General features: G+C 41.0%; 1 protein-coding gene and 1 pseudogene across 2 annotated transcripts in view; one reads left to right on the top strand and one right to left on the bottom strand.

Moving 5' to 3' along the window:
* Positions 1-23,437, bottom strand: part of Efhb (EF-hand domain family member B) — a 69,882-nt gene that overhangs the window by 4,434 nt on the left and 42,011 nt on the right. The window contains exons 7-12 of one of the 2 annotated variants that reach the window (XM_085679367.1): positions 15,760-15,843; positions 15,074-15,141; positions 10,330-10,484; positions 4,348-4,555; positions 801-1,019; positions 113-294 (exon numbers count right to left, since the gene is read on the bottom strand). In XM_085679367.1, the coding sequence (XP_085535493.1) occupies positions 113-294; positions 801-1,019; positions 4,348-4,555; positions 10,330-10,484; positions 15,074-15,141; positions 15,760-15,843 (916 nt within the window). The remainder of the gene's footprint in view (positions 1-112; positions 295-800; positions 1,020-4,347; positions 4,556-10,329; positions 10,485-15,073; positions 15,142-15,759; positions 15,844-23,437) is intronic. The other variant, XM_085679368.2, reaches the window with a different exon arrangement.
* On the top strand, positions 20,010-21,366 carry LOC125415907 (regulator of nonsense transcripts 3B pseudogene; annotated as a pseudogene).

The following is a 23,437-nucleotide window of genomic DNA, read 5'->3' as shown; positions in this document are numbered from 1 at the left end:
TCATATAAAAACAAAAGAAAGAACAAAACTGATCACAATAATAATAGTAGTCACTGCTAAGTCAAAACTTCTGTTTTTGTATATTTGCATAGGACTGGGGTGATTTCTGTACCTCTTCCTTTGATCTGGCCTTGAAGAAGTCCCTCTCAAACACGCCTTTCTGGGAGAAGATGGAGGGATTCAGCAGGGAGTAAGCATTGCCCTCTTCACCATAGTTATTTCTGTCACTGACACGACGAATCCGAGGAGCGGGAATGTCAGATCGAACGGTCGGAACACCATATATAGGGTAACCTAGGCCATCAGTGAGGGCGAAAAAGACACCCTGAAACTCAGTTATTTAAGAGTAGCCACCAGTTACCCTTGACCACTCAGCACTTGAAATGAAAATGGTCAAACTACAATGGCTTATATGTAAAGTTCAAAGACTACACAAAATCAGAGTGTGGCCAAGCACAACAGGACACACCTTGGTTTCAAGGACATGGGGAGCTGAGGCAGGAGGAATAATCCTTGAGCACAGAAGACCAAGCACAAGTTTAGGAAAGCATTCAACATGCTCATCCATCAGTCTGAATTTTATTAATATAGTTTTTTTTTTAACTTGGGTCATCATGAACAGATCCATAAGACATCTGTTAGATCCCTGAGTACACAGTTAAACCTAAGTCCCAAGGCCTTGAGAAATGTATAATCTACCACAGAGAGAAGCTAGGAACAGTGCAAAGACACACTATGATCATTGCACTTCCAAGTGTACTCATTACTTAACTTGACAAAAAAAAAAGTGACATGCTTACATATAGAAGGAACAGCTCCAACAGTTGCACTGATCTCAGAAGAAGTTGTCTTATAGTGGTTTGAAACTTTGTCACTTGGTCTCAGAAGTACCCGGAGAGTCTCTTCTGAACTTCCTGGTTCTTTGGGGACAATGTCTTCAGGCCGTATCAGAAGAGTTGGTTCAGCTTCTCTCACACTAGTCTCAGTAATGTTTTCACAGTCTCGTTTACTACCTTGACCTTGAAGCAAAACCAGAGCCAGAGGACAAGAAGGCACAGGAAGATGTCACTTCTTGGTGCTTGCTGAATTATTTGGACCTGCAAGGTGACTCAGCAGGTAAAGGCATTTGCCACTCCACCAAACCCGACAGCCTAAGGTAGAGCCCAGGGACCCACATTGTAGAAGGAAAGAACTGACTCCCTCAAGTTGTTCTCTGACCTTTACATGTGCACTGTAACATGTGCAGCCACATATGTAGTACACATGAGCAATAATAATAATAATAAATGTAGTGATTCTTAAAGATTAATTTACTTTGTAACCTCCTCCTAACAGTCGAACTGAGCAGCTGCGAAGCTGTTGCCAGTGCCAATGCTCCACTGTGGAACAGCAAGTTCAGGCCAATGTCAGGTGTGATCCCAATACGACCTAGTGTCACTTTCTGCTATTCCAAAAAAAAAAAAATTCTTTCCAGTCAGAGAACCAGAAACAAAGAATCCTTTACCTTTTTTTCTTCCTATACCAGAGTAAGCACAGAGTCTCATGGAAGCCAGACAAGAGCTCCAGCTCTCTCTTTACTCGACTCAGCCTCCTATTCAGCTTCAATTATACAGCTTTCCCCAAGACTGAGCCCTAAAGGGATATAAGACATACCTGGAACTGAAAAGTTCACACATGAGCCAGGGAGATGGCTCAATGAGTAAAGGTATTTGCCAATGAGCTTGACAATCAATCTCTGAGTAAGCCTGAGTTCAATCTCTGGGCCCAACATGTAAAGAGACAACTGTTCCATACTGTCCTCTGACCTGTGGCACACATTGTGAAGCACATACACACTACGTATGCTGTTTCTATAACTATGTTTTCTGCCTGCATATGTATGTATATCAGGTGTGGGACTGGTGCTGCTAGAGATTAGAACAGGACATCAGCTCCCCTGGAACTGGAGCTCCTAATGGTTGTGAGTCACCATGTGGGTGCTAGGATTAGATTCTGGGTCCTTCACATGGGCAACAATTTGCTTTCTACCACCGAGTCATCTCTCCACACCCCCCCCCAGTATAAAAAAGTTAAAAGATAGATCCACATATTCTTGGACTGGGAGAGAAGAGCATGCCCCATCCAGAGAAGGGATAAGAACATACTGTGAGCTAGGGGCCCACATCTCTAAATAACTTCCTACAAGTTAGTCTACAAAGAAAAACCCAGTACTGTGAATGACAAGGGGGGAGCACGTGCATGAGTCAGCATGCATCAGGCACTGGGCCCAACCCAACTGCTAAAAGGTGAAAACAGTGAAGTAGAACTGAACCTGTTGACCGACTTGTCAGTCACTTCAGAAAGCCAAGATCTAGCTATTCCATAGGCACCACTGGAGGGCACTGTGGTGCTTCCACGGCCACAAAAGACCGCTGAAGAAATCCACACAAGGGTTAAAAAAACGAGCTCTAAGGGACTGTTCTAGGAGATCTAGTTTGGAAAGGCATGCCTTGAAAGTTCAAGAGGCTCTACCCCCGCCATCCCTGTGCCACACACACACACACACACACACACACACACACACACACATACACATACCTCTAAAAGCAGAAAACTGCATCTTTTGGCCAGCCTGGTCTACAGTATGAGTTCCAGGACAGGCTCCAAATCTACACAGAGAAACCCTGTCTCAAAAAAACAAAAATAGAAGAAGAGGAAAAGGAAGAAGAGGGGAGGGGAGGGTACGGGAGGGAAGGGGAGGGAAGGGAAGGGGAGGGGAGGGGAGGACCTGAGTTCACTTCCCAGAAACCACATGGTGGCTAACAACCATCTGTAATGAAATGTGGCACCCTCTTCTGATAAATAAACAAACAAACCTTAGAAAACAAAAAGGCAAATTTCATTGCTGCCCTTCCCCTCAGCCACACATTTTCAACTTCCTGAGTGTTTCACATTCTTTCCTTTCCTTCCATATACATCCCCACATGAACAAACACATGTGCACACTGTCCTATTTCCCTTCATGTTGCTGTGACAAATACTATGACCAGAAACAAGTTGGAGGAGTAAAGGGTTTATTTGGCTTGCACAAGGTCTCAGTCCACCATTGGCAAACGTCAGAGCGTGAACTGAAGCAGGAACAGAACCAGAAACTGTGGAGGAACATTGTTTACTGGTTTCTCTTGCTCATGCTCAGCTATCTTTTTTTTAAATTTTACTTATTATTTTTATCTATGTGATTCTGTGTGAGGCTCCATGAGTCTATGTGCACCACATTCATACAGGTGCCTGTGGAGGCCAGAGGGCAGTGAGTCCCCTGGAATTAAAGTTACATTCAGTTGAGAGTCCCCTGGTGTGTACGCTAGAACTGAACCTCAATTGGCTGGGAACTGGCCCCTCTGCAAGCACTAAATACTCCTAACCAATGAGCCATCTCTCCAGTGTGAAGGCCCAAAAATGTGAGCCTATTTCCACCTTGTCTGATGGTCAGAGTTTGGAGGTTACTCAAAATAGTTGACAAGCATAGCTGCACAGCCCAGCTCAGGATGTGATTACTTGGTTCTTTTGACATTAAGATGGTTCATACAGGTAGATCCATTTCATCCTGACAGATGGTCAGGATATGTAAACATATTCTGCTCCTTCTTTTGTATTGAGGTTACCTGGTGAGTGGCTGCCTTCAGGATACTTAGTCTAGGGTAGCTTCACTGCCTAAACAACAGAATGCTAATTATTTGTTGCATCAAAGTGTTAAAGCAATTAATTGTTCAAGTTGTCCTTTGTATTGTGTTAAAGAAGTATTTTGTTGTCTTTTTCCCCTTTTGTATTGGGGTATAGAAGTATATGGAAAACTAAATAAACACAGATGGATTTCAGTATTCACTGGAGTGCCCTCCTGGTACTTTCTAAGGTTTCTGTTTTTATTATTTTCACATGTCTTGGTATTCTTTACTAATATTTCTAAATCTTTCTGCCCTTACCCTGGTAAGATGTATTTTTGTCAAGGCCAGTCCCCAATACTTCAGCCCCTCAGACAGCTTTCTTATACAGCCCAGACCTACCTACCTAGGGAGGGTACCACCTGCAGAGCCTGAGTCCTCCCTACCTCAGTGAACTGAGTTCTTCCTCACGGACTTTACATGAATTTCCTTTCCTCATGATTTACATGAATCATCAATCAAGACAATCTCTCACAGAATCTGATCTGTGGGCAATCACCCAGTTAAGACTCCCTCAAATTACTCTGAGCTGTGTCAAATTGACTGATGAAGCTACCTAGGACACATAATATTAAAGTTGGTTGAGATCCTAAAAATCTACAAAAATATAAAACTCTACTTAAGAATTCAGCAAGTTTTCATGTCATACCTTTAATAATGACCCTCTTCTCATACTCTGTGAGAGGTACTTTGTCTTTCCAGTTAAGAAAATTGGCAAATTCCAGATAGTTAATCAGGCCATCCTGATCCACATCACAGTAATCAAACAGCTGGTCCAGAAGCACCTTGTCTAGATGTAGGTTTGCCTGGTCACAAGCTTCATGCAGTTCTTCTCTGTCAATCACCCCATCTCCTTTCTGTCAACCAGTAAGCAAAGAAGAGTAATATGAGTGTGGTCTCTGATTTAAAACAAAAATGGCTCTAGCACACACACTCAGCAAATTCCAACCTCCACTAAGAGGAATCAAATATTATGTATGTAAAGCAAGAATTATCCTCATTGACTCAACCTGATAGACACACTTTGCAGTTTGTGATCCTAGCATAAGCAGAGTATAATTCAGAACCCTTTTGTTATTGGTCCTGATGATTCATTCCAGGCCCTTGCACACATTCAACACATATGAGCTATGCTCACAACCCCACTTATTTTAATCATCCTTTTCTTTTCTTTTCTTCCTCTTATTTACTTATTTATTTTAGTATTTTATTGTTTTGAGGCAAGGTCTCATGCAGTCTAGGCCAGCTTTATGATCAACTGTGTAGCTGAGAATGCCCGTGAATTCTGGTCCTCGTACCTCTGCCTCCCAAGTGCTGGAATGACAGGCTTGCTCTCACACACCCTGCTTAATCATATCCTTTAAACCAAACTATGTGCCCTGGAATGTAGCTGTCATAATCATAAAACACGCTTGACATTCTACTTGAGCAATGTTTTTGCATGTCTGACAGTTCATTATAATTTTTCATGCTGACAGAGTTAACACCTTCTATTTTCTCACCAGGGCCATAAATTGTCCTCTATTTCATTGCTTACCAACAAGGAAAATAGAGATGATAGTACAAAGCAAAGGTTAGGAAGGCCTAGCAAAGGAGAGAAGCTACAACCCCTCAAGTCTACCCTCATTGTAACATTGTTAAGATTCATTCTTCCAGAGAGGGAAAAACCCTTAGTCTCCTTACATGTGATAGTTAAAGGCATAAATGACTACACTAAGTATTACTGGAGGGAAATTAATGACAGAATAAAGAGAAATTTGATTGGGTCCCTTGAAAGAAGAGGGAGCAGAGTAGATAGTTCTTGTTAAGGAAGAAAGTCCATAGCTAGGACATCTTAACCACTCAGTCCCTCATGTGTTCCTTCAAGCCAACCTTAGATGCACTCAGAGATGATGTTGAGGAGCTAAGGATTTCATTTTGTGCTCCACACCACGCTTTGGGTGGTGAATTCTGGGTGCTGTAAGTGGGAATATAGCTCAAGAGTAGAATGTTTGCCTCAACTGTGTGAGGCCCTAACTTCTATACCAAGTACTGAAAAAAATAAAGGAAAAAAAGGAATATTTGAATGTGTTAGCCCATTAGAGAGATTTAGGGAAAGAATTTGCAAGAGAAACTACTTATGAATGAATCATTGAGCATTACTGGGGCTGTAGCTGCCCAAAGTTGAATTCAGTGCCATTGAAGATAAATCCCCACAGAAATGGCCCAGTGAGACAGACCAAGTGAATTCTAAATAAATTACTGTGGCCCTGGAGAAGTTCTCTATCCCTCCTGTTGTTAACACATATTACCTTGACAATATATATAAATAGCCTGGATTAAAGTAAACTCCTTTATAAATATCTCTATGGTAAACCCAAACCAACCAAACCATGAACCTGCTACCCTGTCAGGAAAACAATGTAGTAGCTACTGTTGGAATCAAAGAGTTCACAAAGCTAAAATAGATGCTGTCAATATTGACAGCTTTGCTGTCAAATACAAGGCTTGTATCCACTGAAAGCACAGGCATTTTATTTTCATTAAACTCATGTTACTCAAAGCTCAAGGAAATGGTGGGGGGACAGGGAGCATAAGAATTTGCCTTATGAATTATAGGGACAATGATAGACAACAGTGAAAAGTCCCAGTTGTAACTCTGAGTCCCGCCAAACTCTTAGTGTCCTTCTATTCCAGTGCTGTGGACTGTGTGTGTTTAACAGCTGGCTCTCAGGTAGGTGGAGAATAAGGAAATCCTAATTTTAGTTTTTAGAGTGAGAGTTGTTCAGGTCTTGGTTTTTTGAGACAGAGCCTCACTCAGGCTTGTGTCTGTTATCATCATCCTGGCCCTGGCTCCCAAATGTTGGGTCTTAGGCATGTACTACCACACTCCTCAGAAAGCTCTGAGTTGTAACAGTTGCTGTACTCCATGGTCCAATTCTTTTCCTTCGTTGGGACTATTTTGTAGTTGCCAGTATGATACCCTTTGGCTTGCAAACTTGATGATATGCTTTCTCAAGCCTGCTTATGCTTAAGTGGCATAATGCTGCCACTCAAATTTATGGTTAACATTTTCAGGTTCCAAGTAACTTAATGTCTACAAATATCCAGGGCAATGCTTAATGGGACAATATGCACTCAATAAATGATACTTATAAGGAAGAATATTCATTTAGGAAACCAAAGTTTGTTTGCTGTCTTGATTATTTTTCTATGAAACTGAATCAGGCGTTCAATAGTTTTAGATTCCACTGCACTAGATCCACATTGTCCTGGCTTCTCAGTAAAACATTCCTTAAGGATGCCAAACACTACACTGTACAGATTAAAAGTTGATGGTTTAAAAGATGCATCATCATTAAACAATGCTCAGGGATGTGCTGTCATCATAAGGAGCCTGCCTAGTGGCTTACTTAGATAACCAGCAGCTATTAAGAAGATCGTATTTCTTTTTACTGCATTCAAAATGAACTTTTAAAAAGCAAAGGCAGATGTCCTAGTTAGGGTTTCTACTGCTGTGATGAAACACCATGACAAAAAAAAAAAAGGAGAAAAGGCTTACACATCTGTATTGCTGTTCATCTTCAAAGGAAGTCAAGATAGGAACTTAAACATGGCAGGATCGTAGAGACAGGAGCTGATACAGAGGCCACAGAGAGACACTGCTTACTGGCTTGCTCCCATGGTTTTCTTAGCCTGTTTTACAGAAGCAGGACCAGCAGCCTAGGGATGGCACCACCCACAACAGGCTGGGTTACTCCCACATCAATTACTAATTAAGAATTGTCCTATATCTGATAGAAGCATTTTTCTCAATTGAAGCTCCCTCCTTTCAGATAACTCTAGTTTGCGTCAAGTTGCCATTAAGACTAGTCAGTACAGCAGATTCTTTTGTTCATATTTGTAAGCTGTTTAAAACTGACTGAAGGGAGCTAGAGTCTAGTTTTGTGACAAAGCACTTATCTAGGAAGTATGATGCCTGAGTTTCATCCCAACAGTACACACACACACACACACACACACACACACACACTCACATACAAATTACAAAAGATTTGAGTGAGGCATAATAGTGCATGCCTGTAATCTCAACTTGGAAGTGGAGACAGGAGGCTCAGAATCCAAGGACAGCCTGTGCTACAGGTAACCCCATCTAGACAAGTTTGTACGAGTATGGGGGTGCTCTGTCAGTCTATCTCTATCTCTTTCTCTGTCTGTCTGTCTCTATGTATATATGAAAAAAAATTTTAAATCTGATTATTTTAACTTACATATTTTTATATTGAAAATCATCTTGAAATTGAGGATACCCAGTAGTCATTAAAAAACAGACAAAGCATCAAATATATTTTCTCTTTCTTAATTTAATCTCTAATTATGTGTATGTGTCCATATGAGGGAATGTGCACATTGTGCAGGTGCCCAGTGAGTCAAGAAGAGGGCATCAGATTCCCTGGAGCTGGAGCTAAAAGTAATTATGAGCCAATTGCAAATACTGGGAATGAACTCAGGTCCTCTACAAGAACTAAGAGCCATCTCTACAACCACACATACATTTTATTTACTTTTCATTCTTTTCTTTTTCTTTTCCTTTTTTTTTATTTGTTTGTTTCTTCTATTGTGACAGGGTCTCTCTGTGTAGTCCTAGCTGCCCTGGAAATTGCTATGTAGATCAGCCTGGCCTCAAACTCACCTGAAATCTGTCTGTGCCTGGCTACCCAATGATGGAATTAAAGGAAGGTGCTGTCTTGACTCACTTATACTTACACTTTCTTAAAACACATTTTTGAGGGCAACACAGTGACTTATAGACATCTGTTGTCACCTGTGTGGTTATCATAACTTCTTTACAGAGGGTGGGAGACAAAGACAAAACAGGGTTTTGCTAAACAGCCCTATCAACAGGCCTCAAAAAACTTGATTCTCCTGCATCATCCATGGAATACTAACCAGTCCAACGTTTGATGCCTCAAATTAGTACAATTAGAAGTGAATATGTTTTGTTTTCTGTTTATATTTTATTTTATTGATAATGAAAAATATTGCTCATTAGTGCACAATTATGTAATTCCTAGGCCTAAAGCCAAAGTAGTTGTTCTTAAATAAATTAGCCAGTGAGCAATGGATATTTTAATTAATTTTTAAAATGAAAAAAAGCACACACAAACACTGTGATCAGCACAGGAAGAGAGACAGGAATATTTCTTTTTTCTCTTTTTTAAATTATTCTGCACACACACAGAGAGAGAGAGAGAGAAAGAGAGAGAGAGAGAGAGAGAGAGAGAGAGAGAGTAATTTACAATTTAACGAGATACTTATACTTAGGAAATTACATAGTACATAAACCCATTAAGGATCAGAAGGAAGATAAGCTAATGCAGAACTAAGATTTCAAGGTTTTGTAAAGACTTTTAAGGTTTGTTTTGTATTTCACTTGGCCTTATTCATATCTCAATTAGAGCACCATGCGGTAACATAATTTATATTCATGTTACCCTGGATTCTTTATAATTATTTATTGCAAACTTGTGCCTGTATCTATTAACTTTCTTTTATATGAATAATGTACACAAATTTCTTAAAATTTTTGCTTATTTAATTTTGAGTAAAAGCTAAATTCACAATTAATAATGGTTGTTTTACTCTATACCAACACACATCGTATGTATTGATATCACACTCATTCGAAAATGGTTTGTAGGTTCAGCAAAAAAAAAAGCTCAGTGTGTAGGGGCACTCATGCCAGACCTGATGACCTGAGTTTAATCCCCAGATCCTACAAGAATCTTTTTAAATCCTCTTAAACTCTAAACTCTTAAATTCTAAACTGCCTAGAAAACCAGATAAAATGAGGCACAAAAAGGAGTAGAGGAAAATCAAAGCAAAGTAAGAATGAAAAATAAATTTAAAAGGCCACAAAGTTGACACTGAAATTATTCAATAGGCTGTGAGCTTCCTGAAAAGCAGGACAAAAATTTAAAAAAGGAACTGAAGGTGCAAGTCAGAGCATGCCACGTGCTTAGCATGTGTAAAGTCCCAGGTTCAACCCCCAGCACCCAAAACTAAATGAACAAATTACATTTACAGTAATTTAAAATTTTTTAATCTTGGCATGGAGGTGCAGCCCAATTGATTAGCATACTCAAAGCCAGTTTCTAAATCCCCAGTACCACATAAACCAGATGTGGTTTTATGTAAAGTCTTTAATTCTTACATCTTGTGCTACAACACAAGAGCTACAAGAGACCCTGTCTCAAAAAAAAAAATCAAATTATCTTGCACCCATTAGCTGGATATCATTCCCAAGTCAATGGTATTCTATGATTCACTTAGATATAGATTGAAGTTTCTATGTATAGACACCAAAACTTAAGTATAAGACTGTCCAGTGTCCCCTGCAGATCCGCAGAGCTACACTTTCCCTTGTTCTCAGAACACTGAGAATTACCCAGTTCTGTTTATGTGAAGGACAAAAGTAGCCATTGACCATGCTTCAAACCACACAGTCATAAATCAACTAAACTGCACTCACAAGAACAAGTAATGAGTTGGCTATGACTTACAGGCCATAGTTTACTAACCCCCCTATCTGCACCAGTCTGCTGGAATTTACGAATGTGTCATAACCCCCTTGTTCTGTAGGACTACTGGCCTTGTCATAGTGCCTGAAAGCTGACAGCAAAGTGTTAAAGTGTTGATAATTAAATTTCTTCAAGTGGTGACGAGCAGCGGTAATCAGGGCTCGCTGGCGGTCTTTGCCACGAAGATATTCACCAGGGCGTCTGTAATGGATGAGATCACCAGCTCCTATTGAAGAAAGAAGTTGTCTTACATGTGAATCTAAAATATGCTCATAGTGTTTCCAGAGAAAGAAACAGGGGCAGAGATAGACAAAAGCAGAGAGACCTAGAAACCTCTAGAATGAAAAACACAAAACCCAATCATATCTAATGCTGGCACTTCCCACCACTACTTCGGTTTTGTAGACAAGGTCTCATGTAGCTCAGGCTGGCATCACTGAACTCACAGCAATCCTTTCAGTCTCCTAAGAACTGGAATTCCAGGGGTACAGAGCACACTCGCTCTGATACTATTGTGCAGAATACTTCTGTGTATAAAAAATAGACATAAAAGTTAATGTTTCTGTTTGGTCTTTTTAAATAAGGATGTAATGCATGCACGGCTGTATGCAGGAGTGCACATTCATGAAAGTGCAGGCAAGAGGCCAGAGAAGAACTTCAGGTGTCTCTGAATGTGACACAGCAGGCAGCTCACATTTTCAGGACAGATGTTAGTAAGTTCCAAGGACCTACTTATCTCTGACCCACAATGCTGGAGTTACAGATGTGGAGAGCCATTCCTGGCTTTGCACATGGGTCCTCGGGCTATTACAGCAAGCATTCTTACTTCTGAGTCATCTCCGTACCCACAAGTCTCTGATTATGAAAACATCTACTAGGCATTGTGGATTGTGCCTGCAATTCCAGTACAAAGGAGGCTGAAGAAGTTCACTAGTTTACTAAGTGAAGAAGGTCACTAGTTCAAAGCCAGTCTAGGCAACACACTGAATTTCAAGTGAGACTTAGTTACATAGTACGACCCTGTCTCAGAATACAAAAAAGAAAAAGAGAAGCAAAATCAATCAAATCCAATATGCTAATAAACGCTAGTGTGTTTCTTTCCTTTTGAAGTATGCCTCTTATTTTATGTTTACGGTGTTGAGGACTCCCCCAAGGGCCACATCGTGCTGGGCAAGTACTCTACCACTGAACTCTAGCTCCAGGTCTTTCTGTTCTTTATTATTTATAAAACAAAGACTGCCTTAGTCAAAAGTGGAGCACACACCTACCTTGTCTTGGCTAATGTTTTGTCAGCTCTACACAAGCTACAATTATCTGAAAAGAGGCAAGCCTGTCACTTCTTGACTGGTGATGGATGTGGGAAGGCCCATTCAGCTGTAGATTGTGGGACTGGGCAGGAGGTGCTGTGCTGTATAAGAAAGCATGTTTGAGCAAGCCCTGGGGAGCAAGTCAATAAGAAGTGCTCCTCTGTGGGCTCTGCTTCAGTTTCTGTTTTCAGAGTTCCTGATATGGCTTTCCTCAGTGGTAGAGTGTAAAATGTAAGTTGAAATAAACACTTTCTTTCCCAAGTTGCTTTTTTCAGTCAAGGTGTTTATCACAATAGAAAACAAACTAACATATACCTGAGGCCAGCCCGGGCTATTCAGTGAGACTAAATCAAAACAAAAGCTCAGCATGTTATCACAGTTCTGTAACCCTAGTAGAAGGCTGTGATGGGAGAATCAGGAGTTCAAGGCCTTTTTGGCTATATAGCAAGTTGGAGCTCAAACAGGAAGAACTTTAAAAAAAAAAAATTTAAAGACAAACTAGAGGAAAGACCTCCTAACAAATGTCTTCTGCAACCTACAGATTGGTTGATGATTTGCTGGCTGGCTGGTTGGCTGAGAGTGGTTCTAAATTATGTGGCTGTGCAAACAGCAGAGTGCTTATGATTGCTCTCTCTCTCTCATTTTTGAGGTAAGATCTCTCTTGGCTAAGGACATACATAGAGGTGGGCATTTGTTCACATTGCGAAAAGCCCTGGGTTCAATCCCATACTGAAAAGAACAATCAAAAAATTTTAGACATGTTCTCTTGCTCTAAGATATCCACAAACTTCAAGAAACCATCCAGTCTTAGTCTCTCAAATGCTTGGATTACAGAATGAGCCACCATCCCTGACGAGGGTACATTACAATTTAAATGTGTTTCAAGATGGGTCCCATGGATAAACAAATGTGTTGCTGTGCACAGTGTAATCCTGGGATTGGAAGAGATAGATAAGACATACAGCAAGTTAGAGATCAGAGTGTTGTACTGACTCAAAAACAAATATCACAAAACAGTTTCAGATTCTGCAAATTTATAATGTGGCTTAAAATATGCATTTCTCCTCCTTATTTTTAATATTTTATGCATATGAATATTTTGTCTGCATGTGTGTCTGTGTCGTACATGTGTGCCTAGTGTTCACAGAAGCCAGAGAGGGTATTGCATCTCCTGAAAGTGAAGTGAGCCACCATGTGAGTGCTGGGAATTGAACCCTAGTCCTCTAGAAGATCAAGTGCTCTTACCCATTGAGTCATCTCTGCAGCCTTCATTTCTGTGTTTAATATTTATAGCACAATTAATAAAAATCCAGAGACAAATATTGGGGTTCAACATGAAGGTCAGAAAAGCAAAACATCTGGCCGATGGCTCTTACCTCTACCTCAGCCTGAAATGGTGATCCTGCCTCCAGGAATCTCAGAATGAGACTGTGTCTGTGAGCTGTTCCTCCCATCTTATAGTCCTCTCTAGGGCTGGGATTAAAGGTGTGCACCACTACTGCCCAGATTCTATGGTAACTAGTGTGGTTACTGGGATTAAAGGTGTGTGTCACCACTGCCTGGTCTGTAAGACTGACCAATGAGGCTGTTTTACTCTCTGATCTTTAGAAAAACTTTACTTATTAAAATACAAATGAAATATCATTATCTTTTCCCTTTTTGTCTAAAATAAAAAGGAGGCTATAACTAATATAAAAACAATATGCAATAAGTACAATGACTGTATGCAATATATATATATAGGCAATAAATACATCAACAATGTTTAGTCCACTTACATTTGACAAATTCAGAGAAAATATGCCATTTCTATCTATCTTAGTGAGTCCAAAATCTTATACCTAATTTACTTTCTATCATAATTTGCTTTCTGCCTCAGGTAAACAAGGAAAACTATAACTGTAATTATCTATTCTTCAACTCCCTCAGAGATTTAAGAAGGAAATAATATGTAGCAGCATCTTATTTGTATTTTAATAAATAAAGCTTGCCTGAAGATCAGAGAGTAAAACAGCCCCACTGGTCAGCCATGCAGATCATACAATGGTAGCACACATCTTTAATCCCAATAGCCATACTAGTTGCCATGGAAACTAGGTGATGCATACCTTTAAACCCAGTGGTGCACACCTTTAATCCCAGAACTAGAGAGGATTATAAAACAGAAGGAGACAACTCTCCGACATAGCCTCATTCTGAGATTCCTAGAGGCAGGATCACTATTTCAGACTGAGGTAGAGGTAAGAGTCAGTGGCCAGGTGTTTTGCTTTTCTGACCTTCGGGTTAAACCCCAATATCTTTCTCTAGGTTTCTATTAATCATGCTACAAGTATATACTTACTGAGCAAGAGAGATAACTGAGTGATTAAGAGCATGTAATGCTCTAACAGAGGACCCGAGTTCACATCCTGTCACCCACATCAGATGACTCACAACCATTTGTAACTCTAAGTCCAAGGAATTCAGCTCCTCTGATCTACAGGCTACCTGCACACACATGTACATATACTTACTTACTTGTGTATAGGGTAAATGGGGGACATGTGCACAGGCATGAGCACTTAGAGGCTCACAAGTACACCACGGCACTCATGAGGAGGTCAAAGGACAGCACTTGGAAGCTCGCTGTCCTTCCACCATACGGGTCCCAAGTTTGGCACTGAGTCATCTTGCCAAACCAGATTTTGCAATATTTTTTTGTTTTGTTTGTTTGTTTGTTTTCAAGACAGGGTTTCTCTGTGTAACAGCTCTGGCTATCCTGGATCTCCCTCTGTAGAGCAGGCTGGCCTCAAACTCACAGAGATCCTCCTGTCTCTGCCTCCCAAGTGCTGGGAATAAAGGCATGCACCACCACAGCCCAGCCAGAATTTGTATTTTTAAGAGGCACCAAGAGACCTCCCTGTCATAATGTAAGTACAACACTGAAATTAAATGAAAAGCTAGCTTATCTCACTGAGTTCGCTTAACAAGTTTATATTTATTTTCTAAGTAAAAGTCCATATACAGTATTAATGATAGGATCTTTAAACTGTATTAGTTCACATATAACATAAAAAATATTTCTCATACATTATTAATGTTATAAAGCTTTAATGCTTTCACAGCTGAAGCTTTGGGGACTGGAAACAGCATAATGATAGAATGCTGTGTCTAGCATGCATCAGGCTCTGGGTCAACCTCTATCACTACAAAAGCATGTATATGTATCTGTGTCCATGGTGAATGCAGCAGCATAGCTTTCTTGGTATGTTTTTCAACAGTTTATTTAGTATGCATCCAAGGTCAGCATGCTGAGCAATAACAAGACCTCAGCACCTGCAGCCCTTTATGGGAATTTGGGGGAAAGAGATTATTTCAGATATTTCAATACATGTTGAAAGCATGAGGGTTGATAGAAAACGAGACTCTCGGAAAGTCACACCCAGGACCTGAGTGTGGGCTTCTCTAAGAAAGCCACTCCTTTAATGGGCATGTGTTAATTTGTCAAGAAGAAAAGTCATATATTTACCATAGTCCTCAGGCTGGAGGCAAGCTCCAAATGTGTGGCCTGGGTCAACATTCATAGTTTCTGCAATTCTACAGGAGAAAGCAGACTCTTTAGTTAAAGTTTTCACCATCTGAAGCTCAACATTATATATGTTTGCCTTAAGACCGTAACAAACTACCATAGACTATAGTCTATAGACTCTTCTATAGATACACTGTGAAAAATCAAAGGGAAGGCACAAGAGTCTAGTGTTCATTTACATTAACAATGGCTGAAGGTTTTCCAGCAGACCATTCCATGGAAAGGGAGGGATGGAGGTGGGGGTGATAGGATTCAAAGCAAATATGGTCAAAATAATTTTTTCTCATATACAAGAAATTAAGCTTCATACAGAATTCTCTCTCCCTCTTCTCCAAATGTGTACAAGTCTACTGCTGTAGGCAGTGACAGTATTCCACTGATAAACAACAGAAAAATAGTTTTCTTATTCAATAAAAGAAATCTAGTAAAATGCAAATCAACACTGGTTTTCAATGGTTGGCCTCCAATTCAATAATATAGGTAAGGATGACCTTAAGCTCCTGTCCTCCTGCCTCTACTTTTCAGTACTAAGATCACAGATGTGTGCCATCAAGCCTATCCAGATGACCAGAGGACCACTCAACATGGAAGCAAGAGAGCTGATGAGGCCTCAAGTTCAAACTCACGGGTCTAAAACTCTTCCAAGTTTGTGTTGAAACTTTTCCTTGAAGTCATCAGCTCTTTGGGATACAATTTTAGCTCCTCGTTTCCTACAAAATGAGAAAGTTGTCAGGTGTCTTTATTATTAAAATGTCATCAGCTGTAAAATATTCACACAGTAAAAGATATCATAATATCACTGTGCCTTCAATGAACAAGTCTCAGAAAACATTCCATGCTTAACACTACATGTATTGATACTTCTATCACAAAATCTGTAATAAAAAAACATTTGGTAGATAGTAGACAGCATGATCTGTATAGAAAGTGGGGGTATGACCTATCCAAGGTATGGTTGAGAAGAAGGTTTGTATGGTAGATATGAGGAAGAGTACAGACAGAGGCTTCTAGAAGAGTCCAGAAGAGCAAGAGAAAGTAGTGAACTAAACATGAACCACAGACTGAACAGGTCCATGAGAGGAAAGAGAGGGAGGAAGAAAAGAGAGGATGAGGAAGAGTTCAGGCAAAGGAAACCAAGAAAACACATGGCAAAAACGGCAGGGTTATATAAAAATCAAAAGCTGGGGCAAGGGAAGCTCATAATGTGGAAAAATTTAGGGTAGGTGACAGGTGAGAAAAGCTGAGAGAAGCCATGGGTACCGAGTCATCTTAGACTTTCATATGCTAATAGGCACCATCATTCACCATTTGTCCCTTTTTCTTTTGGACCTGGCAGTCTGGAAGAACACTCGCCTAGCATTAATACAGTAAAGGGGGGGGGGGGCAATCCAAAGGAAACACTTTGGCAATATGAATCAAAAAATATGAAAATGTTTTCAGGCAGGACAGAAAGATAGAGAATATGTGTAAGGTTAAAGGGTCAGCCAAAAAACCCACCCTGGTCCTGAAACCAGAGCCAGTGAAAGAAATATTTTAGCCCTGAACTCAGAACCAAAGAAATATACCCTGACTTTGAAACCAGTGCCAAAGAAACACACTTTGAACCTAGAATCAGAGTCAGTTAAAGAAATATGCCCTGGCCTCAAAACTAGAGCCAAAAAGCCATAAAATAATCAGCGTGACCCTGAAACCAGAGCTAAATCTGCCCTTGATTAACTAAGCAGAAAAACCAAACAATCTCTGTGCAAGGAAACGAACCAATCCCTGAGCACAGATCTAGTCAATATGAGATCAAGGGACTGAAATCTAACCAATTCCCACCCTGAAAATCTTCACCCTGGAAAAACCTTGCCCCTAAGAATTCCTATATAAGCTCTGGACCTGTTCAGTTTGAGGCTGCCCTTTTTCCACCCTGGCTGAGGCAGCCACTCTCCTGGATTGTTCCCTCCCAATAAATCTCTTCAAGGAGGTTTGGGTGAGACCTTCTTTCGCTGGAGCAGAGACCGAGCAGAGCAAGGCTGTAAGCTGCTATGTGTACAGTGAGCAGTGTTATTCCCTGGCTCATGAGTGCCAGAATACTCTTCCATCCAAGCCATGGCACTCAGTATTCCCTGGTCCCCAACCACCAGAACACTCTTCCACCTGAGCAGTAACACTCAGTATGCCTTGGCTTCTGACTGCCAGGATCCCTTTCCATCTGAGCCTCAATGCTTACAATATGGAACATGCGAAGGGAAAGATGCTCCCCATAGGATCAAAGTTCCTTTGATGTAGAGATATCTCAAATAAGAACGTTAAAATAATAGTGAACCACACTTAATTGTATAACCATATACAGACTTAGTCCTATGCCACTTATAATGTTAAAATAATAATGAACTACTCTTAAGGTCTAAACGTATACTTCCTTACTCCTCTCCCAATTGTAAAGTACTTAGTTCAGAGAATGTCACTAAAAAACTATAAATGTTTACATAAAAATATGTCTTGGGGGCAAGCTCACACTAAATAAATGTTTAAAGAAAATGAGGGCTGACATAAAAGCTGACAATGAGGGCTGACTGAGAAGCCAAGGACAATAGCACTGGGTTTTTATTCTACTGCATGTACTGGCTTTGTGGGAGCCTGGTCTGTTTGGATGTTCACCTTCTTAGACCTGGATGGAGGGGGGAGGACCTTGGACTTCCCACAGGGCAGGGCACCCTGACTGCTTTTAGGACTAGAGAGGAAGGGGGAGGGGAAGTGGAGGGAGTGGGAGGGAAATTGGAGGAGGAGAGGAGGTGGAAATTTTTAATAAAGAAAAAAAAAGAAAAGCACAGTTGCTTCTTTGTCACCCGTGATTTTACTTTGTCTGCTATTGTCCTACTCAATGCCTCCTCAGATCCCTGACCTCATTTACTGGAGGTAAAGGAAAAGAGAGAGTTCCTCAGCAACCCTTTGAGGCCAAACTTTAGAAGCCACCAAGTCACATACACAAACATTGTAAAGAGATTTAGGCAAGATTCTTTCTTTCACCCACACCTGGGTGAGTACTGCCTTCCTTTCCTATAAGCTCCTACCTCCTCCCACCCCCACACACACACACTTGTATTTATGTTAAAGTATCTTCTTAGGGGCTACAGAAGCAGCTCAGAGGACGACAGCAGGAGGATCTGGGTTCAGATTCCAAACAGCCACCTAAAAAAGCTGAGTCTACTCATAAGTGCATTCTGAGAACATATGACAAGGGTGGGGAGGCAGATCCCATGAGCTCCCTCTGGCCAGCCAGTTTGCCAAACATGGTAAGCTTCTATTTCAGTGAAAGACACTGCCTCTGGGGGATAAGGTGGAGAGCAACAAGGAAAGATACTTGACAATGTCTTCCTCTGGCCTCCACATGAACTTGGACAGTTTTGTGCATACATTACACATGTACAAACACATACACATACCCCACAGACAACACAAAAAAAGCCATAACTGTTTAAAATGTTTTAATCTCTGCTAATAAGTTCAACTCTGCTTCTCATACCAAATCGTCCTGAAATTCTTTTCTGTGGCAATGTCAAAAATGCCAGTTTCACTCAGAAAAGAACTTCTCAGGCTGGGGTGTGTGTTTGTGTGTGTTTGTGTGTGTGTGTGTGTGTGTGTGTGTGTGTGTGTGTGTGTAGCTGCATCCCTCTTTTCCCTACCATGTTTATGTCTTTTTATGTCCACCTAAGAATCAGTAGTAAGGAAGCACTCCATGCGGTGTTTAGAAACATGGGAAGCAGGGCTGGAGAGAGGGCTCCGGGTGAAGAGCACTTGTTGCTCTTGCAGAGGACCCAGGTTCAATCCTCAGAACCCATGCATGGGCTCAGCTTCAGAGATCTAAATCCTTCTTCTGCCCTGTGTGTACACTACAAACACAGGGTACACAGGCATACATATAGGCAAAACACCATATACATAAAAATAGCTAATAAAACCACTTTTAATGCAGAAAACCGGAGCAGTGGAGCAACTATGATTAGTTAGTCAGGAGGTTATAGCAGGGGAACGTGCCAGTCCAATAAACAGAAGCAGAGCCTGTCTCTCTAAAAAGAGAAAGCATTTATATCACACACACACACATATGCCAACACACATTAGCTGAGGGCTGGGGAACTAGCTCAGTTGTTAAAGAACTTGCTGTACAAACTTGAAGCTGAACTTCAGGTGCTCAGAATGCATGTTTCAACATGCCTATAACACTAGTTTCCGAGGGAGAGACAGGATCCAGGATCCCTAAAGCAAGCTAACCAGGAAAACTGTTAGGGAGCACAGGGTTTGACTGAGATACCTGGCCTCAAAGAATGATCAAAAAACATTATCAACACCACCCTGAGACCTCCACATATGTATACACATACATGTGCACTCCACACATTAACACAAGTGCCACACACACACACGTACACAGGAAAAAATCTGTTTGACTTACCTAGCATGTTTTGTGTGTGTGTGCGTATGTGTGTGTGTGTGTGTGTGAGATATGACTCAGTGGTTCATGAAAACATTATACTCTCATTAGTTATAATAGAAAAATCCAAATGTTCAGTCATGACAGGTGATTAAGAACAGCCTTGCATGCATTTTAGGCTCCAGTTATGAAGACTACACACTCTTAAGTAATTAGTTTGTAGTAACAACATGAGAGTCGGGAAAGCCAGCTGAAAGTATTGCTTTCCTATGGATGCTATAACAAGTTACCACAAACAGCTTCAAACAACGAAACTGCTCTTGCAGCTCCGTAGGCAGTTGTGGAATCAAGAGGTTCAGCATGCTCATATATCCTCCAAAGGAGAAACCATTCCTTGCTTTTTTCTGCATCTGTTGTCTGTTGGTATTGTTGGTGTCCTTGATTAGAACCACGGTCATGAAGGAAGAGAAAGATCACAGGCCTAAGGAGAAGTGAGGGTGCCGCAGGCAGCAGCGCTGAAGCTACTGCTGAAGGCACTAAAGGGGAAGATAAGCAAGATTGCAACAGGGAGAAGGGAGAAGCTTTAAGCAAGGTGGTAACTGGAAGATTACCTCGCACTTTGACCGAGGAGCTGCTTTAGAAACTTCAACCTATACCTGAGCACGATTATTTTGAGGTTTTTTCCAATGATACTAGTCTGTACCCTCATATGTATGCCAGAGCATATATCAACTTTAAAAGCCAAGAAGGCATTATTTTATTCAGGGACTGATTTAATGACTTTGTTTTCCTCAACAATAAAGGTCAGAAATATCATGTTATAGTAGAATTTGCGCCTTTTCCAAAAGCTGCACAGAGAAGATTAAGAAAAGAGATGCAAAAGTTGGGACTATCGATGTTGATCCAGAATACAGAAAATTTTTGGAGAGTTATGCCACAAACAATGGGAAAATGACATCTATTCCAGAGAAATTGCTGGAGGAAATAAATAGAAGCCAAAAATAGAGACTTAATAGCTAAAAGGACAACCCCAATTTTGAACTTTCTAAAGAACAAGCAGCGAATGAGAGAAGAAAGGGAGGAGGAAAGGAGGAGACAAGAAATAGAAAGGAAAAGGCGGTGAGAAGAGAGAAGAAAATAGAAATAGGAGGAGAAATAAAAAAGAAAAGATATAGAAAAGCTAAAGAAGATAGAGAGAGTTCCAGAAAGGGGGGGGGAGATTAAGCTGCTCAAGAAACCAGAAAAGGGAGATGAAAAAGACCTTGATAAAGAGATAAAGTCAAGAAAATGGACAAAAAGAATCTGAATGAAGAAAGAACCAGTGGGCAAAGTTGTACTCTGTCCAGGTGTTCTGATGTCAAACAGAAAGTGAAAGCCAAAGGGGCCTGATGATGAGAATGCCAGAGATTACAGGGACCGAGATCAGGATTATGAAAGATAGGATGACGCACCAAAAAGAAGAACGCAGGAGGCAAAAGCAGAAGGACAGGAGCGCTATGAAAAAGAGAAGGCTTTCAAAACGAAGAAGAGGAACTGAAGAGAGAAAAAGAAGCACTTCGAGATAAAGGGAAGAAGAGTGAGAATACAGAATCAATATACACCTCAGAAAAAGCTGAAAAGAAAGAGGAAGTGGTTAAGAGAGACCGCATAAGGAACAAGGATCGTCCAGCAATGCAGCTGTACCAGTTGGGAGCTCGAAGCCAAAATCGACTCTGTACCTCTGATGACAACATCAAGCCTGGAGATTCCCCAGTGGAAAAAAAAAAAGCAGGAAAGTAGTATTAACCATAGAAAAGAAGGAGGAGAGGAGTGAAAAGTCCCAGTGGCCATAGGTGTCCTGACTGTCCAGGCAGCCAAAGCTCACGTATTATGCTATCCAGAAGCACCTTCAGGGCAAAGGAAAGGGGTCACTGTGCTGCTGGGATGCACTATAGAGGAGTGTAGTGTGTCTAAGCAGGAATAAGATTGCAGGCTCAGAATCGGAAGTACAATTTCATTGTTTCTTGCACTTGTCACAAGTTATTTTTAATGTCTCAAAAAAAGACAGTAGCAAGAACATTGCAAGTGCAAAGTAAGGACTTAACTTTGTATGACATAAGTGAAAAGGAGCAGGGTCTAAAACTAACAGGTTTTCTTAACCCTGGCTTAGAGGGGCTTAGCTTGAGTGGAGCAGAAGCATACAAAGTCTTGTCACGGTCTAACTGTTTTGCATTGTTAGTGATAACTGTTGACTCTGTAGTGTAGAGGCAACAAGCATGTAATCGTAGCACAAGTGAGTGTAAGATAGAGCAGATTATGGCAGATGTACAAGATTTAAATAGTCATGTTACATCTATATCCTGTGTCTGAAGTTCTTGTAATTACAGCTTGTTTTGTTTACTTCTGTGAACTTAGCATCAAAAAAATTTGTAAATGTCTCGTTTTGCCTTTAGCAATTTTTTTCCTATTAATAGGTGAAGTGTAGTCTTTGGTTAGCTGTTGACAGTCTAGTCTTTGTTCTACCTTAGGTCTGATGAGTTGAGTGCACACCCTCTCCATGAAGAAAACTACACCAATATATCTGTTCCTGTTAAATGGCAGCTTTCAGTCTTAGCTTGTTTTGTATTGCTGTCAATAAATTTTGACAGAAGTAGAAGAAGAAGAAGAAGAAGAAGAAGAAGAAGAAGAAGGAGGAGGAGGAGGAGGAGGAGGAGGAGGAGGAGGAGGAGGAGGAGGAGGAGGAGGAGATGGACGAGGAGGAGGACGAGGAGGAGGAAGAGATGGAGGAGGAGGAGGACGAGGAGGAGGAGGAGGAGGAGGATGAGGAGGAGGACGAGGATGAGAAGGAGGAGGACGAGGACGAGGAGGACGAGGAGACCATCATCATCACCACTGAGGTAAAATTTTCTGGGAAGTGTTTCCTCAGAATCAGCACACAGAAGCTGTGTTCCAGAGGTGGCCAAGGCTGTACCCTATGCTGGCAGTCAAATTTGGTTTAATGTAAGAATCTCCCAGGTGGTACTGGATTTGAAGGCATGAAGGGGTCATGGAAAGCAGCTGAGGCTTGGCACTGTGAGAGACCAGAAAAGGCCACTGGTGAAACTGCAGACGGAATAGCAGTGGAAGGCCCAAAATTAAAGGGGTTATGAAGAAGGTTGAAGATTTGCACCAAGAAGAGAGCCCAGGAGGAGCTACTGGTGAATATGAAACCCAGTTGCAGAAGAAGACCCCAGCACTGACGTGCCAATACCATGGAATGACCAGCAAGAACAGTGACAGCCCTAGAGTGCAGTCAGCTGAAGCCTAGAAGACAAACAGTGTGTGCTGCAGAGAACAAAGCCCTTTGCAGGAGCCCAGGAGCACATATGTGAATCCCATACACTAGACACTGAGTAATTTATACTGTTGAGCCCAGGAGCGTATACGTGAATCCCATACACTAGACACTGAGTAATTTATACTGTTGAGCCCAGGAGCGTATATGTGAATCCCATACACTAGACACTGAGTAATTTATACTGTTGAGCCCAGGAGCGTATATGTGAATCCCATACACTAGACACTGAGTAATTTATACTGTTGAGCCCAAGAGCGTATATGTGAACCCATACACTAGACACTGAGTAATTTATACTGTTGAAGTTTGGTTTTACCTTTATCTGATTGTGATTGTGCCCTGATTCTTCCTTCTTGAAATAAAAAGGTATATGACTTTTTTTTTTAAATTTTACTAATTTATTTATGTGTTTTACACCCTGACCAGTTTCCCCTTCCTCCTCTCCTCCATTCTCTGTCCTCATCTCTCCTTTACACCCCCCATTCCACTCCTTTTCTGTTTTTCTTTAGAAAGGGGCAGGTTTCCCATGGGTATCAACAAAGCATTGCATATTGTGATGTCTCAGCCT

This window comes from Myodes glareolus, chromosome 18 (genome assembly GCF_982192425.1).
Source record: "Myodes glareolus chromosome 18, mMyoGla1.1, whole genome shotgun sequence".
NCBI classification, from domain to species: Eukaryota; Metazoa; Chordata; class Mammalia; order Rodentia; family Cricetidae; genus Myodes; species Myodes glareolus.
The sequence above is the reverse complement of the archived record's forward strand: the minus strand, read 5'-3'. Positions and strand labels throughout refer to the sequence as shown.